The 19,224-nt window shown below is 42.9% G+C and overlaps 1 protein-coding gene across 2 annotated transcripts in view; it reads left to right on the top strand.

Annotated features, from left to right (window-relative positions):
* ice2 (interactor of little elongator complex ELL subunit 2) overlaps positions 1-19,224 on the top strand; it is a 196,534-nt gene that overhangs the window by 161,430 nt on the left and 15,880 nt on the right. For both annotated transcript variants that reach the window (XM_041178568.1, XM_041178569.1), the window contains 2 exons: positions 9,126-9,210; positions 14,749-14,799. In XM_041178568.1, coding sequence (XP_041034502.1) covers positions 9,126-9,210; positions 14,749-14,799 — 136 coding nt within the window. The remainder of the gene's footprint in view (positions 1-9,125; positions 9,211-14,748; positions 14,800-19,224) is intronic.

Below are 19,224 nucleotides of genomic sequence, written 5' to 3'. Positions count from 1 at the left end.
AGAAAGGAAAGAAGGGAGGAGGGGTGGCCGTGTTTAAGGTGAACATAATAGTGATGCAGAGAGAGGATGTCCTGGAGTTGTCAATGACAGAATCCATCTGGTTAGAGATAACAAATATTAGAGGTACCTTTACACTACTAGGTGTCTCCTTCATAGGCTGTCCCTCGGGATCAAGGATGACTTTCTTCCACTCTCCTTCGATGGGCTCTGATAAGTTCAATGCCCAATCTGCAGATTCTGACACATGTGGGGCAGGTTGGTATTTGGAGGGTTGAGTGGATGGGCCATTTGGAGGGTTGTGCACTCTCTCTGACATCTTGACTTCGCCTCTGCACATTCCCAACCAAGTCTCTTGATCGGTTTGGTGCCTTCCCCAATATACATTCTCATTTTGGTCAGTCTTAAATCAGAGTCTGCCATGAGTCATTGGATGGTTTGACCTCTTCAAGGACATCCCTAAAGCGTTTCCGCTGTTCTCCTGGGGATCTCCTGCTGTGACCAAGTTCTGAGTAGAGCAGTTGCTTTGGGAGTCTTGTGTCAGGCATACGAACAGCATGAGGAAAAGACTATTTGAGGGCCAGCATCTCAAACCGGAGACTAAGGTCATGGTTTACCAGGCAGCAGCGATTCCCGTGATCTTGTACACTTTGGAGACTTGGACAACTTACAGCAAGTACCTCAAAGCACTGGAGAAGTACCTTCAGTGGTGTCTTCGCAAGATCCTCCAAACCCAGTGGCAAGAAAGGTGGTCCAACAGCAGCATCCTCTCCCAAGCCAACTTGCCCAACATTGAGGCATTAATCACTCAAAACCAGCTCCACTAGATGACTAGGTGTATTCTGTGGACCATTGTCTAGTGGGAAAGATATAGAGGTTACAGAGAGATACACCTTGCAGGGAAAGCACTAAGAGCTGCAAGAACTACAGAGTAATGTTAACAGGGACTTTAATTACCCTAATGTAAACTGGGATGGGAATAGTGTACAGGGCAGAGAGGGAGAAGAGTTTTTGATGAGTGTTCAGGAGAATTTTCTTGTTCACTATGTTTCCGGTGCAACGAGGCGGGAGGCATTGTTGGATCTGGCTCTGGGGAATGAAGTGGATCTAGTGGATCACATGTCAGTAGAGGAATCTTTAGGGAACATTGATCATAGTATTATAACGTTTGGATTAGCTATGGGAAAGGACAAAGAGCAATCTAATATAAAACTAAGTAATTAGAGGAGGGCCCAATTTCAGTGGACTAAGAAGGTATCTGTCCCGGGTAAATTGGAATCAAAAGCAGGCAAAATTGTAACAGAACAATGGGCTACCTTTAAAGAGGAAAGTGTTCAGGTACAGCCAAGGTACATTCCCATGAGGGAAAAAGATAGAGCATCTAAAGCCTTCTTGGATGATGAAGGAGATAGTGAGTAAGGTGAAGCAAAAGAGGGTGCATATGACACATGTCAGGTTGATAATACAAGTGAGAACCAGGCTGAATATAGAAAATTCAGACAGGAAGTGAGAAAAGAAATACAAGAGGCAAAGAGAGAATGTGAGAAGAGGCTGATAGCTAACAGAATAGAATCCAAAAGTCTTCCAAAAACATATAATTAGTAAAAGGGTAGTAAGAGCAGGAGAGGGGTCTGATTAGGGTTCATGAATGTCCTTCAAAGGGGGAAATCTACCATCCTTACCCGGTCTGGCCGATTTGTGATTCCAGACCCACAGCAATGTGCTTGCCTCTTAACTGCCCTTTGAAATGGCCTAGCAAGCCACTCAGTTGTATCAAACTGCTACAGAAAGTTGAAGAAGAATAAACCTAGACTGAGCACATCACATTGACCTTGCACCAGAAACAATAGAGATGCACTCTGCCTTAGTTGATCATGCAGAGCCCTCACTAAAATATGGGGACTTGTCCCAAAATTTAGAGAGCTGTCCCACAAACATGCAATACCCTACTGGTGGAAAATGTCACTTACATAGCCACTGCATGGTAGCAATGTCAAACAGCTTACTTAACCTGTTGTTCAAATTTTTGAGATACTTTGCCTTTCCAGGGTAATTTGAGATAGACTGGGTGCTTTTCAGGTCTGAAAGTGGCAGTCTTTGACCCATTTGTGAGTTTGCATCACACACCGTGAACAACAATCTGACCAGGGCAGCCATTGTTCCACAGGATAACTTTGATGCACTCTATTTCTGCATCAAGCTTGCAAGGTGAACAAATGGCTAGGGCCCTACTTCCAAGAAACAGAGAGTAGTGGTGAAAGGTTGTTTTACAGATTAGGGGAAGGTATGTAGTGGGGTGCCCCAGGGGTGAGTACCAGAGCCACTGCTTTTTTTTGGTAACATATTAATAACCTAGAATTGGATGTACAAGGCAAAATTTACAGATCACAAAACTTGGAAATGTTCTGAATTGCGTGGACGATAGTGATTAATAGACTCCAAGAGGCCATAGGCTGGTGAAACGGGTAAGACATGGCAGATGAAATTTAATGTGGAGAAATGAGAGGGATACATTTTGATAGGATACATGGAAGACAATGTAAAATAAAGGGTACAATTATAAAGGGGGTTTAAAAATGAAAAGACTTAGGGTATCTGTATACAAATTGTTGAAGTAGCAGTGCAGGTTGTGAAAGTGATTAAAAAGGCAGAGAAGTTTTGATGGAACATTAAACAGTGAATCAGCCTCAACTGGAGTATTGTGTCCAATTCTGGATACTGTACCTTAGGAAGGATGTGAAGGCTCTAGAAAGGGTGCAGAAAAGATTTGAGGATGGTTCCAAAGTTGAGGGACTTTAGCTTTGTGGATAAATTGGGGAAGCTGGTGTTGCTCTCCTTAGATAAGAGAAGGTTGAAAGGGGATTTAGAGTCATCAGCTAAGAACTTCCGTTCCTTGGGAAGTCATACCCTGAAGGTATCCCAAAAGATGTGCTGGGAGACCCTCCAGGAATCCCCTTGCAAGGATTGCAAGGGAATTGCATGGGAAATTTAAACTTCCATTGGACAATTGCCCTGCGCCTGGAACTATCCGAAACTACAGTTTACATTGGAGACTCCGGGTGGTTCCAACTCTCAGCAGAATAGTTGCCCAGGGAAAATTAGAAAGATCAAAACCACTTCTAACTCCTGGGTAATGATGGTACTGACCCTCCACTCCCCTGGACCCTTCTGAATATCACCCACCCTACCCTGGCTAGACCCCTTCTCATCTCATTGAAATGAACCCACTTCTTCCAATTAGGAGAGCAAAGAGGGGATATGAGAAAGCTCTGGCTGGTAAAAGTAGGGAAGATCACAAGATATTCTACAAGTATATTAATGAGAAGAGGATAACCAGGGAAAGAGTAGCGCCTATTAGGGACCAAGGGGGTAATCTATGGGTAGAGCCAGAGGATGTTGCTAGAGTGTTGAACAAATACTTCACATCCGTCTTCACCCAAGAGAATGAGGATGAAGCTATGGAACTCAGGGAGAGAGACAGCAAGGGTCTTGAGCAAATTCATATACGGAGTGACAAGGTATTCGAGGTGTTGGCAGGCTTAAAAGTGGACAAATCTCCAGGTCTGGGTGATTTGTGTCCCAGACTGCTGAGGGAGGCAAGGGAGGAGATCGCAGGGGCTCTGACCCAAATTTTTAATTCCTCTCTGGCCATGGGGGAGGTGCCAGAGGACTGGAGAACAGCTAATGTAGTTCCACTATTTAAGAAGGGTTGTAGAGATAAGCCAGGGAACTACAGGCCAGTGAGTCTCACATCAGTGGTAGGAAACTATTGGAGAAAATTCTGAAGGAGAGAATCTATCTCCACTTGGAGAGGCAAGGTTTGATCAGGGATAGTCAGCATGGCTTTGTCAGAGGGAGGTCATGCCTAACAAATTTGATTGAAGTTTTTGAGGAGGTGACCAGGTGTGTAGATGAGGGTAGTGTAGTTGATGTAGTTGATATGGATTTCAGCAAAGCCTTTGACAAGGTCCCACATGGGAGACTTATAAAGAAGGTAAAGGCATATGGGATACAGGGTAATTTGATAAGGTGGATTCAAAATTGGCTTAGTTGTAGGAGGCAGAGGGTGAAGACAGAAGGATGCTTTAGTGACTGGAAGCCCATGTCCAGTGGCGTACCACAGGGATCTGTGCTGGGCCCCCTATTCGCATTTATATAAACAACTTAGATGACTATGTGGGGGGTAGGATTAGTAAGTTTGTGGGTGACTCAAAGATTGGCTGGGTGGTTAACAGTGAGGTTGAGTGTCTTGGGCTACAGGAAGATATAGACGGGATGGTCAAATGAGCAGATAAGTGGCAAATGGAATTTAACCCTGAAAAGAAGGAATAATTTGGCAAGGAAGTATTCAATGAACACTAGGAAGTTCTGAGGAACAAGGGGACTTTGGCATGTGTGTCCATAGATCTCTGAATGCAGAGGGGCATGTTAGTGGGGTGGTGAAAAAGGCGTATGGGACACTTGCCTTTATCAATCGAGGCATAGATTACAAATGTAAGGAGGTCATGTTGGAGTTGTATAGAACTTGGTGAGGCCACAGCTGGATTACTGTGTGCAGTTCTGGTCGCCACATTATAGGAAGGATGTGATTGCGCTGGAGGGGGTGCAGAGGAGATTCACCAGGATGTTGCCTGGGATGAAACATTTAAGTTATGAAGAGAGGTTGGATAGACTTGGGTTGTTTTGGTTGGAGCAGAGAAGACTGAGGGGTGACCTGATCGAGGTGTACAAGATTATGAGGGGCATGGACAGGGTGGATAGGGAGCAGCTGTTCCCCTTAGTTGAAGGGTCAGTCACGAGGGGACATAAGTTCAAGTTGAGGGGCAGGAGGTTTAGGGGGGATGTGAGGAAAAACTTTTTCACCCAGAGGGTGGTGAGGGTCTGGAATGCGCTGCCTGGGAGTGTGGTGGAGGCCGGTTGCCTCACATCCTTTAAAAAGTACCTGGATGAGCACTTGGCACATCATAACATTCAAGGCTATGGGCCAAGTGCTGGTAAATGGGATTAGGTAGGTAGGTCAGGTGTTTCTCACGTGTCGGTGCAGGCTTGATGGCCTCTTCTGCACTGAGATTCTGTGATTCTAATTTAGATGTTCTGTTTTAGATTTGATAATGTGTTGAAAATCATGGGGAATCTGGACAGAGTGGATAGAGGAAACTGTTCCCATTGGTGGAAGGGTCGAGAACCAGAGGACACAGATGGTGATCGGCAAAAGAAGCATAAGTGCCCTGAGGTGTATCGAGTGGTTAGGCTCCGGAATACACTGCCTGAGAGTGGAGTGGAGGCAGATTCAGTCATGGCTTTCAACAAAGAGTTGGATAAGCACCTGAAGGAAATAAAGTTGCAGGCTCCAAGGAAAGAGCAGGGGAGTGGGACTAGCTAAATTGTTCTTGTAGTGAGCAGGCATGTACACGACAGGTCGAATGGCCTCCTTCTGTGCTGCAGCCACTCAGTGAACCTGTTTTGCCCAAAATCAGCCAAATGATTGCAGAATTTTAAGCATAAATTGAGTTTCTGTGATCTGTTGCATGAGTTAAAAACATCACGCTATAAGAAGGCTCTCCCTGACCCACACAAACCTGCTTATATCCCCATGGTGAATTAATCATTGGGAGCTTCAGCTATTTACACTGGTTTGTGGGCCTTAGACGAGGTTCCAAAAATTATATTCCAACTTCTGGAGACAAGGACATCAAGTGGCACATTTTAAAAGGCTTTGAGCGTTTTCTAATTTACCATGATACCAGCTTCTCTACCCCAATGTAACTAGTATCAATGTTTAGAATATACTCAACCACAATCGGTAACATCATGGCCCGGTATATCCTACACTCTACCATTACCACCAAGCCAGAGGTTCAACCTTGGTTCAGTGAAGAGTGCAGGAGGGCATGCCAGGAGCAGGACCAGGCATACCAAGAAATGAGGTGTTAACCTTGCAAAGCTACAACACAGGACTACTTGTGTGCCAAACAACAAGTGATAGAGCTGAGTGATTCCACAGCCAGTGGATCAGATCTAAGCTCTGCAGTCCTGCCACATCCAGCTGTGAATGGTGGTGGACAATTGAGTGACTCACTGGAGGAAGAGACTCCACAAATATTCCCATCCTCAATGATGGGTGAGTCCAACACATCGATGCAAAAGATAAGGCTGAAGCATTTGCTACAATCTTCAGCCAGAACTGCCGAGTGGATGATCCACCTCATCCAGAGGTCACCAGCATCACAGATGCCAGTCTTCAGCCAATTAATGATATCAAGAAATGGCTGAGGGCACCGGATACTGCAAAGGCTATGGGCCCTGACAACATTCCAGCAATAGTACTGAAGACTTATGTCCCAGAACTTGCCATGCCCCTAGCCAAACTGTTCCAGTACAGCTGCAACACTGGCATCTACCCAGAAATTGGAAAATTGCCCAAGTATGTCCTGTACACACCAAGCAGGATAAATCAAATCTGGCCAATTACCGCCCATCAGTCTACTCTTGTTCATCAGTAAAGTAATGCAAGGAGTCATCAACAGTGCTCTGAAGTAGTACTTGCTTAGCAATAACCTGCTCACTGACACTCAGTTTGGGTTCTGCCAGGGTCACTCAGCTCCTGACCTCATTAAAAATTTTGTTTCAAACATGGATAAAAGAGCTGAACTCCAGAGGTGAGGTGAGAGTAACTTTCCTTGACATCAAGGTATTTGTTGAGTGTGGCATCAAAGATCCCTAGCAAAACTGGAATCAATGGGAATCGGGGTGGGGGGAGTTCTCCGCTGTTTGGAGTCTTACCTAGCACAAAGGAAGATGGTTGTGGTTGTTGGAGGTCAGTCATCTCAGCTCCAGGACATCACTACAAGAGTTCCTTAGGGTAGTGTCCTCGGCCCAACCATCTTCAGCTGCTTCATCAATAACCTTCCTTCCATCATAAGGTCAGATGTGGGGATGTTCGCTGATGATTACACAATGTTCAGTACCATTTGCAACTCCTCAGATACTGAAGCAGTCCATGTCCAAATGCAGCAAGACCTGGAGGACATCCAGGCTTTGGCTGATAAGTGGCAAGTAACATTCGTGCCACACAAGTGCCAGGCAACGACCATCTCCAACAACGTGAAATTGAACTATCACCCCTTCATGTTCAATGGCATTACCATCACTGAATTCCCCACTATCAACGTCATAGGGTTACCATTGACCAGAAATTGAACTGGACTAGCCATATAAATACTGTGGCTACAAGAGCAAGCCAGAGGCTAGGAATCCTGCAGTGAGTAACTCACCTCCTGACTCCCCAAACCTATCCACCATCTACAAGGCACAAGTCAGGAGTGTGATGGAATACTCCCCACTTCCCTGGATGAGTGCAGCTCCAACAACACTCAAGAAGCTTGACACCATCCAGGACAAAACAGCCTGCTTTATTGGCACCCCATGCACAAACATCCACTCTCTCCATCACTGACACAGTGGCAGCAGTGTGTACCATCTACAAGATGCACTGCAGAAACACAGCAAGACTCCTTCAACAGCACTTTCCAAACCCACGAATGCTACCTTCTAGAATGATATGGGCAGCCGATAGATGGGAATACCACCAAGCCACTCACCATCCTGACTTGGAAATATATCGCTGTTCCTTCACTGTCACTGGGTCAAAATCCTGGAGCTCCCTCCCTAACAACACTGTGGGTGTACCTACACCACATGGACTGCAGCGGTTCAAGAACGCAGCTCACCAGCACCTTCTCAAGGGCAACTAGGGATGGGCAATGAATGCTGGCCCAGACAACGATGCCAACATCCCATGAATTAAAAAAAATTAATTTTTTAGCAAGTCATTTTCAGCTATTTAATATCAGGTTACTCACAGTCAGTGGACTGATAGTCTGTTTAAAATGCTTACTTTTAGCGATAAATCCTTTTTCAGCTTTCTTAGTAAACTGGAGCAAATGGCACTGTCAAATGCACCAAAGAATTTTAAATAGTTGTCATCAAGTGATATTTTAAGACACTCAGTTGCTTGAGTTCATGGCACATTCTGGTTTTGCGAAAAGAAAATGACTTTGAGCAGAAAATTGAGGGAAAAGACACTTCACAAAATGGACTTAATTTCCACCCGGATCACAGAATCACACAGAGCAGAAGAGGCCCTTCAGCCCATCGAGTCTGCACCGACACGTGAGAAACACCTGACCTACCTACCTAATCCCATTTACCAGCACTTGGCCCATAGCCTTGAATGTTATGACGTGCCAAGTGCTCATCCAGGTACTTTTTAAAGGATGTGAGGCAACCGGCCTCCACCACACTCCCAGGCAGCACATTCCAGACCATCACCATCCTCTGGGTAAAAAAGTTTTTCCTCACATTCCCCTTAAACCTCCTGATCCTCACCTTGAACTTATGTCCCCTTGTGACTGACCCTTCAACTAAGGGGAACAGCTGCTCCTTATCCACCCTGTCCATGCCCCTCATAAACCTGTACACCTCGATCAGGTCACCCCTCAGTCTTCTCTGCTCCAACCAAAACAACCCGAGTCTATCCAACCTCTCTTCATAACTTAAATGTTTCATCCCAGGCAACATCCTGGTGAAACTCTGCCCCATAACATAAATGCACTTTATTAGAGCTACGAGACTGGGCTTCAGGTGCAGTATTAAACCAAAACCAACTTGCTTGTTAAAGTGGACATAGCGGATCTCATGGCACTATGTTAAGGAAAAACAAGGAATCCTGATTGCCCTGGTTAATACCACCCCCCATCCCCACCCCAACCCAACCCTCCTCTCTCTTTGAGCAACTTCAGCAAACAACAGATTTTCTGATTATTCATTCAGCTGCTGTTTGTGGGCCCTTTGCTGTGTGAAAACTGGTTGCAGTAGTTGCCCCATAGCTGCAACTGTACTTCCATATTCACTGGCTGTAAAGCACCTCTTGATATCCTGAGACTTTCTTTCCCTCACATTCTGGTTAATATATTGATTCAGATTTTGTTTTTAGAAACTATGTTTTGTTGCCCCTAAACAGAAAGAGTCAATTCTGGAAAACACTGTAAAGCTTAAAGTTGACATTTGATATCCTGTTGTATTTGTGTTTTCTGATGTTTAATCATCCTTTTTTTTTTAATTGTCAGGTCACATTGATGTCTTCACATCAAAACTGATTTTGATTGACCAGTTTCCAGCATTATCAATAGCAGAAAAATTTGGATCTTTCAAGTAAGTGATTGCATTGTGTTTCAACCTTAGTCGATGCCTCCCAGATCCACGTTCGTCTCTGCTGCTGGCTCCCTATTTAAATCTCGTCAGGTTTCTGCACCTTGCAACGCACCAAAACATCCCGAACCTAAGTGACACAACATTCTCTGTGACTGGGATCATGGTGTGGGATGCTTTATACAGTGTTACAGACACTATGTAAATGCACATTTTTGTTGTTCCCCTTGGTTTGGTCGCAGCCTTTAACATGCGGAATAAAGCGCTCTCCATCAGTGCCTCTCCTCTGCTGCCGAGCTCAAATGATTCTCGTTTCCACTTTTACATATCCAGTTAGGAACATGGAGGGTCCACTCTATTCCATAAGACTGCCCTAATATTCAATTAGAGGTTGATCTGTGTCTCGACTCCATTTACCCACCTTTGCACCATATTCCTTTGTACCCTTACCCAACTAAAAACCTATTGATCTCAGCCTTGAAGTCTTCAATATTGTCCCAGACAGAATTGCAGCTTTCTGCTCACCTTCATGTAAAAAATGCTTCCTGATTTCACCCCTGAATGACCAAGTTCTAATTTTAAAATTATATTCCCCTTCATTCTTGAGTCCCCATCAGAGAAAATAGTCTCTCTGTATCTACCCTAATACTTGGAACATTTTAAACACATTGAAAACAGATAAGCAAGGAACAAATAGGAGGGAAGATCTTGTAACAGTCTCTATCAAAAGAGACAAAATATTTGGCAAACTAATGGGACTAAAGGCAGAAAAGTCACCAGGACCTGATGGCCTGGATCCAAGGGTTTTAAAGGAAGTGGCTGCAGAGGTTGTGGAAATATTCCAGAACTCACTGGATTCCTGGATCGCCCCAGCTGATTGGAAAACCGCTAATGTGAAGCCCATGTTCAAGAAGGGAGGGAGACAAAAAGCAGGAAACTATAGGCCAGTCAGCCTAACATCTGTAGTTGGGAAAATGCTAGAGTCCATTATTAAGGAAGAAATAGCAGGACATTTAGAAAAACTTAACCCAATCAAACAGAGTCAACGTGGTTTTGTGAAAAGGAAGTCATATTTGACAAATTTGCTGGAGCTCTTTGAGGATATAACAAGCAGTGTTGATAAAGGGGAACTGGTAGATGTAGTGTATTTGGATTTCCAGAAGGCATTCAATAAGGTGTCAGGTAAAAGGTTATTGCATGAGATAGGAGCTCACGGTATTGGGGGTAATGTATTAGCATGGATTGAGGATTGGTTAACACACAGAAGGCAGAGAATTGGGATTAATGGGTCTTTTTCAGATTGGAAAGATGTAACTAGTGCAGAGCCACAAGGATCAGTCCTAGGGCCTCAATTATTTACTATCTTTATTAATGACTTGGAGAAGGGGACAGAGTGTAATGTATCCAAATTTGCTGACGATACAAAAATAGCTGGGAGGGCATGTTGTGATGTGGACATAAGGAATCTGCAAGGGGATATATTTAGGTTGAGAGAGTGGGCAAAAACTTGACAGATGGTGTTTAATGTAGGAAAGTGTGAGGTCATGCACTTTGGTGGGAAGAATCAAAAAAACAGATTATTATTTAAATGGAGAGAGACTCCAAAAAAAACAGCACAGAAGGATCTGGGTGATCTTGTGCATGAAACAAAAAGTTGTCATGCAGGTGCAGCAAGTAGTTAAGAAGGCAAATGGAATTTTGGCCTGTGTTGCTAGGGGGGTTGGAGTTTAAAAACGGAAGTCTTGTTACACCTGTACAGGGTGTTGGTGAGGCCATACCTGGAGTACAGTGTACAGTTTTGGTCCCCGTATTTAAGAAAGGATAAACTGGCATTGGAGGCAGTTCAAAAGAGATTCACTGGGCTGATTCCTGGGATGAAGGGGTTGACTTATCAAGAATGGCTAAACAGGTTAGGCCTTTATTCATTAGAGCTTAGAAGAATGAGGGTGACCTTATTGAAACGTACAAGATTCTGAGGGGGCTTGACAGGGTAGATGTTGAGAAGATGTTTCCACTAGTGGGGGAATCTCGAACTAGGGGACATAGTTACAGAATAAGGGGACACTCATTTAAAACTGAGACGTGAAAGAATTCCCTCTCTCTCAGGGTAGTGAATGTCCTGAATTCTCTACCCCAGAGAGTTGTGGAGGCTTGATCACTGCAAGTATTTAAAGTGGAGATAGAAAGGTTTTTGAAATATCGGGGAGTTGAGGGCTATGAGGAGCTGGCACGAAAGAGGAGTTGAGGCCTGAGGCAGATCAGCTATGATCTTATTGAATGGCGGAGCAGGCTTGAGGGGCCGAATGGCCTACTCCTCCTGTTTCTTATGTTTGATGACTCAATCTTCAGAACTCAAGAGGATGAAAGCTAAGTTAATGAAACATCCTTTATAATTTAACCCTCTGAACCCTGATATATTGTTCTGGTGAATCTAGAGCTCGAACACTGTAACTAGAGCACCTTTTGCACTCACCCTGTGATCCATCCTAGGCCCTGCTTTTCCTCACCCGTGTGGGATCCAGTGTGCCTTTTTTCATAGACAATATTTCAGCAGACTCGCTAATCCTGTCCAGCTCTAGCTCTCGTGCCCATTGCCCCTTCGGTGTCAGAATGCTGATCTGACAACATCCAGTCTCGGACATGCTAACATTTCCTTCAGCCAGGCATTGGAAAAAGCGAAGCAAAAATAGAAAATGCTGGAAGAGCTCAGCAGGTCTAGCAGCATCTCTGTTTCTTTCACGGACGCTGTTAGACCTGCTGAGTTTTTCCCCCGTTTTCTGTTTTTGTTTCCAATTTCCAGCAACAGCAGTATTTTGTTTTTATCATATTGGAAAACGTAAAACGATCACCTTAGCCCCTGTGCCACCCAATGCTACCACATCATCTCCTGGCCTGGCCACTGGTTTAGGCTAAACCAGCCTGCTTCAACCTCTGCATCTCTGTGCTTTTCAACTCCAATTCCTCCCTTTCAAAGGCTGCCTACTTCTACCTCTGTGACAATATGCCTTCACCCTTGCCTTAACCCATCTGCCACTGAATCTCCTGACCATGCTTCTAGCATCTCCACCTTGGATTATTGCAGTATTCTCCTGACTGGTATCTCATCCTTCATTCAAAATGATGCTGCCTGTATCCACACGCAATCCCTTGTGGCCGTTGACCTACAATGGATCCTGAACCTCTAATGACTTAAATTTAAAGTTCTTATTAATGCTTAACTCCCTCCCTGGCCTCGCCTCTCCCCTTTTTGTAATCTCCTCTCCTTGCAGGGGCTGGGGGAGGTTACTGAGATAGGGAGGGTTGTATGGTTGGAGGAGGTTGCAGAGATAGGGAGGGGTGTAGGGGCTGGAGGAGGTTACAGAAATAGGGAGCGTTGTCGGGGCTGGAGGAGGTTACAGAGATGGGGGGGTTGTAGGGACTGGAGGAGGTTACAGAGATGGGGGGGTTGTAGGGACTGGAGGAGGTTACAGAGATAGGGAGTGTTGTCGGGGCTGGAGGAGGTTACAGAGATGGAGGGGTTGTAGGGACTGGAGGAGGTTACAGAGATGGGGGGGTTGTAGGGACTGGAGGAGGTTACAGAGATGGGGGGGTTGTAGGGACTGGAGGAGGTTACAGAGATAGGAAGGTTGTAGGGCTGAAGGTGGTTAGAGATAAGGAGGGTTATAAGGCTGGCAGAGATTACAGAGATAGGGAGAGGTGAAGCTATTGAGGGATTTGAGTAAGAGGCTGAGAATTTTAAATTTTACCCATTCTCTTCACCCTACTTCTGGTGGCATTTCCTGCAGCCAACATGGTCCCCTGCTCTGGAACTCCCTCTTTAAACCCTAAAGCCCTCTGATCTCATTTTGTGGTCTAGCACTGACTTTCTCTCTGTTTCTGTGACAGAGTTTGTGAGGTAATCGAATCTGCAACTTATATAACGAATGCATTGCATCATAATCCAACTGTAGAATTTTTTTATGTTTATAGATTCAAATTTAGAAAGTTACTATCGTTCTTTTGATATAAATGAGAAAATCAGGAAAAGGAATCCGTAAAATTGAGCAGAAGTGAACCTTTTAAAATGATATGCACCGACAATGGGAGAGCTACCTTGGACTCAGAGGAGTTGACTATGGTCATTAACAGATTTCCCAATTGGGACAATTGTGGAGAAATGTTTATTGAAATTGCTTATTGAAACTAAGATAGTGACAGGAGTGTAGGATTGATGGGGCGGGCTCCGTTGGAAGCTGGAAAACACTAAAGGTGTTTGTTAACCTATCATTCGCCTTGTCCAGGTACAATAGTGTGGCGGCTATGTCACTGGACTAGTAACCCTGAGGCATTGGTTCTTAAGTAGTCTAGCAAGCCACTCCTTTCCATCAGACCGCTTCAAAGAATATCTTCAGTTATTTCTAACACTTGTTGCTTGGAGACGCATGTTTGTTAGTAATTGATTGTAATGCTGTGGCTGACACTTTCCCTTGTGTCATACAGTGCCACAAGAGGATATACCATTCTGCCAGTGTCTAGGTGCAACAGTCATTGTGAGGTTGGTAGTTTATTGAACATGACCCTCGAATTTGTTGGAGCTCTCCTGGTGTCTCACATAAACGTGCTTTGCGCCCAGAGTCCTGCAGAATTTCCAGAAACCTATTTTTAGATTAAGAGCCCTGGAGAAAGCACACAAACAGTGGGCAAAACTACTCCACCTTGTCCCCAGCGACCTTTTAAAGTTGGATAAGCTAATAAATGGAATTGAAACACGCAACACTGCTTCAGGTTAAATTATATGACTGGGGCAAAGAACTCGTTTGGGTTGGTTGAAACGTGTGAAAGGCAAGTTTAACAATAATGTTAGAAGTTTTGCTTTGAAGCCCAGATTCGCCCAGGTTTGAGCAGCAAAGAGAACCCCTGGGGCCATTTTAAAATTATGTGCAAGTAGCTGCAGCTTTTCTAGATGGATGGCCTTGTCTGTATTTTGTGGAAGGTTTATTGCTTCCCAAGTGTTAACAATGACCTTGGGTCATTCCTGGCATTGTGACAGCCTCTCTACTAACAATAAGAGTGTGCGCTAGCAACACCTTCAAAGACAAAACTGTTGCTTCCTTTGTGTTAATAACATTCACTGATTAATAAATGTAAAAGTCTTTAACTGCTTTTCAAAAGTAGGAACGTGGTCATTGCACTCTGGAAGAAGGACATACACAGTACAGTCATGCACGAACACTCACACACATTTGTAGTCACAATTAATTACACACACACGCACATTTGCACCTCCGCCTGCATACACTCACAATCCCTCACCAGTTTTTGCTTTGCAACTGTTACCATGTGCTGTAATTGTACTTTCTGGTTTGATGAGCCTCTATCTCTTTCTTTGCCAACCTTACTTATTGTTAGTTTTATATTGCCCTGAGTTCTGTGCTTTGTGGTGTTCTGGCTGAATAACAGAGACAAACGTATTTTGCTTGTATCTACAATACATATGTTTCCATTTTCCTACCTCCATTCGAATTGTGGTTTTGACTGTATTTCTTCTCCTTTTATTCACAGCCCTTTAAATTCATTGAATATCTTGCACCATATACTGAAAAAAGTTTCAAGGTGAGTACTACTTGTGTAATTTTTTTATTCCTTCATGGGATGTGAACGTTGCTGGCAAGGCCAGCATTTGTTGCTCATCCCTAATTGCTCTTTTTGTGTGATTTGTTGCTGAAAGGCTTTTGAGACCCTGGATGTTTGCACAGTGATCAACAGAGCAACTTATTTTTCTCTCTGCCCTTCGATCAATATAATGATCATTGAGAATTCTGAGAAATCCTTAGAGTAGATACACTTTCACAAACCTAAACACACTCACAGTTGTTTTATTCCATTCATAATGAGGGATGCCCACTTTGACCTTTGAACTTGTATCTTATGGAAGTGATCATGGAACAGAATCATGGAATGGTTACAGCTATCAACCCATTATGTGCATGTTGACTCTCTGTAAGACCAACTCACATAGTCCCACCCCCCTGTAGCCCAGAATTTTTTTTCTCTTCAGATAATTATCCAATTCCTTTTGAAAACCACAATTGAAATTGCTTCCGGCACACTCTTAGGCAGGGCATTCCAGATCCTAACCACTTGCTGTTTAAAAAAAAGATTTTCCTTAGGTCACCATTGTTTCTTTTGTCAATCACCTTAAATCTGTGTCCTCTGGTTCTGGATCCTTCCATCAAAGGGAACGGTTTCACCCTATCTACTTTGTCCAGAACTTTCATGATATTGAATATCTCTATCAAATCTCCTCTTAATCTTCTCTTGCCCAAGGAGAACAGCCCCAGCATCTCCAGTCTATCTACGTAACTAAAGTTCCTCATCCTTAGAACCATTCTTGTGAACCTTTTCTGCACCCTCTCTAATCTTTCCTAAAGTGTGGTGCCCAGAACTGGGTGTAATACTCCAGTTGAAGCCGAACTAGTATTTTTAACAAGTTTAACTTAATTTGCTTGATTTTGTCATTTCTGTCCCTATTGATAAAGTCCAGAATGCCTTCTCAACCTGTCCTGCCACCTTCAATGATTTCTGCACCTATACCCCCAGCTCCCTCTGCTCCTGCACCCCCTTTAGACTTGTACCCTTTGTTCTATATTGTCTCCCTGCGTTCTTCCTTTCAAAATAAATCTCTGCTTTAATTTTCTTCTGCCACCAGTCTGTCCATTCCACCAACCTGCGTCCTTTTAAGGCTTAACACTATCCTCAATACTTCCAAGTTTTATATCATCCACAAATTTTAAATTTGTGTCCTGTACACCCAAGTCTAGGTTAGTAGTAAGAAAAGCAGGAATCCTAACATCGATTATATTATATCCCACTCTGTATTTTCCTCCAGTCTGGAAAATAGCCATTCACCACAATCCCTGTTCCCTGTCGCTTAGCTAATTTCATATCCATGCTGCTACTACTGTCCCTTTTACTCCATGAGCTCTAACTTTGCTGTCAAAGCCTGTATCAAATGCCTTTTAGAAGTTCACATACACCACATTTAATCCATTAGCTGCAAGACCCTCATCGATGGTCTATGTTACTCATCATAAAGCTCAAGCAAGTTAGTTAAGCCAGGGACAGGAAAGCTATTAAAATAGCAGATCGGATACATGAACTGAACTGTTGCCCTAAGAGAAATCTGCTGTTACAAGTCTTTGCATTCTCAGTCATTTATCCTTAAAAATGTATTTTCTTATTTAATGCTAATTGTTACAATAACATGTCACAATGATGATTAAACTTAACCATTTTGTACAGAGCATACAAAGCTAACAAGAGGAAACTGGGGAGATATATTTGCAATGAGAAGTTATTAATTACATCCAGAAACAATAAACCAAGTTGAGCAGTGTGAAAATTTGCCAGTAGAAAAAGCTAAGGCAATCAAATTACTTATAACTGGTTTGTGAAATTTCATACCTCAAACTCTGGTGATAACTCTAGAATCCAGTGTATCAAAAATACATTTTGGAAAGTTGTGTGAATCAGTGACGATGAGAGTCACTACTAGTAATATCCTTTCATTCTAATATTGTGTATTCTACTAACTGTGAACAACACCATGTGAGTGTCAGTTCTGGATTGTCTCTGGGTGTATTTTGGATATTCCGAATAAATAGATCCGAATATTCACAATTTGCCTTTAGATGACCAGATTCATTTTGGACGTGTACAGCCTCTAGTACAATCCAAGTGTCATTGTTGATAACATTGTTCAGGAGGAAAGAGCAGAGGGCAACGCAGCTGAAGTGTTTAACTCAAGAAATTTAGTGGAGTTACAGAAAAAGGATTCGCAAATAAAACATTATATCAGACAGCTTACTCAGAAACAGAGGCAAAGTGTATTCCAAAATGTTATTACCTTGAGGGTAATGTTTTCATGAGAAAATGGAGGCCTTCAGCAAATGGAGGAGGGGGGGGGGTGCATCAGATTATAATACCATTTGGATAGAGAAATGAAATTCTGAGGATAGCTCATGAAATTCCAATGGGGGGACATTTAGGAATTAGAAAGACTCAGGCGAAGATACAAAAACATTTTTGTTTCACCTTTGTTGCATAGGGATGTAGCCAAATTCTGTAGAACATGTCACACATGTCAGGTAACAGGAAAACCACAAACAGTGATTAAGTCAGCACCTTTAATTTCCATTCCAGCATTTGAAGATTCTTTTACTAGGGTCATGATTGATTGTGTAGGACACCTCCTTAAGACAAAAAGTGGAAATCAATACTTACTGATGGATGTGTCTACCAGGTTTCCTGAAGCAGTATCTTTGAGAAATATTACTACATAGAAAACTGTGGAAGAGTTAACTAAATTTTTTACAAGATATGGTTTACCAAAAGAAATACAATCAGATCAGGGTTCAAATTTCATGCCATAGATGTATAAGGAAGTAATGAGTAGTTTGGGGATAAAGCAGTTTAAGTTAACAGCTTATCATCCGGAGTCACAAAGGGCTTTGGAAAGAAGGCATCAAACTCTAAAAACTATGATGAGGGCATATAGTTAGGATTATCTACAGGATTAGGAGAATTCCATTCTTGTTATTTGCTAATAGGAATGCTCCTAATGCATTAACCGGTTTTAGTCCTTTTGAACTAGTTTATGGTCATGAGGTAAGGGGACCACTGAAATTGATTCATGATAAATTGGTGCGTCAAAATTCAGAAACTACTCTCCTGGATTATTTAACAAACTTCAGAGAGAGATTGGACAGAGCATATGAGTTGGCCAAATATATCACAGCAAGTGATGAAAGTGAAGGCAAACAAGAAAGCTACAGCTCGTAGTTTTGTTGCTGGGGAGAAAGTGCTAGTCTTGTTATGTACTGGGTGACTCGTTAAAGGCAAGGTTTAGTGGGCCTTACAGGATTCAATAGAAATTGAGTGAAGTAAATTATATGGTAAATACTCCAGATAGAAGAAAGAAGCAGAGGGTTTGTCATGTAACTATGCTTAAAGAGTACTTTGACAGGGAAGAAGAACAAAAGGAGGTATTTGTGGTGGTAGATAATGAGAAAGAGGTAGTGATGCAGGATTCTGAAATTGATTTTCCTCTAATCAAATTTGGATAATGAGGGGGTACTTGAAAATTTAAGTGTAATATCGAGTTATCTTTCAGACAAGTGTCAAAGTGATTTGGAGAAGCTATTGCAGTCACACAAAGATATTTGTGGGAATAAGTTGGGGAGGACAAATTTAGTTATACATGAGGTATGTGTAGAAGTTTCACCTTCAATAAGGCAACATCCTTATAGATTAAATCCGGCAAAGTTATCACAAGTACAGAAAGAATTTGAATTCATGCTTCAAAATTATATCATTGAGTCTAGTTTCAGTAACAGGAGCTCGCCCATTGTGCTGGTACCAAAACTGGATGGAACACGCAGACTCTGTGTAGACTATTGAAAGGTGAATGCAGTGACAAAAGTAGATTCATATCCTATACCATGGTTGGAAGATTGTTTTGAGAAGGTGGGACAATCAAAATTTATCACAAAGATTGACTTGCTGAAAGGATATTGACAAGCACCACTATCAGAGAGAGCAAAGGAGATATAATTTTTTATGATGCCAAATGGACCATAAGAGTTTAAAGTCATGCCATTTAGTATGAAAAATGCACTAGCAACATTTCAAAGGCTGACAAACAGAGTAATTGCAGATCTGAGCAATTGTTATTGACGACTTGATAGTTTTCACTCAGACGTGGGAGGAGCATTTACAGCATCTGGAAGAATTATTTACTCGATCACAGGAAGCTAATTTGGTGATGAACTTTGCAAAAAGTGAATTTGCAAAAGGGCAAGTTACGTATGTAGGCCATACCATCGGACAGGCTAAAGTGGCTCCGAGAGACCTGAAAGTCAAGGCTATCGTGAATTTCCCCATGCCTATAACAAAATGAGAAGTTTGAAGCTCTCTGGGCACCAGTGGCTTTGATCAGAAATTTGTACCAAATTTTAGCTGTGTGGTTGCTCCATTGAC

Source organism: Carcharodon carcharias, chromosome 32, assembly GCF_017639515.1.
Source record: "Carcharodon carcharias isolate sCarCar2 chromosome 32, sCarCar2.pri, whole genome shotgun sequence".
NCBI classification, from domain to species: domain Eukaryota; kingdom Metazoa; phylum Chordata; class Chondrichthyes; order Lamniformes; family Lamnidae; genus Carcharodon; species Carcharodon carcharias.
Note: the sequence above shows the minus strand (reverse complement) of the source record. Positions and strands in the feature narration are given on the sequence as shown.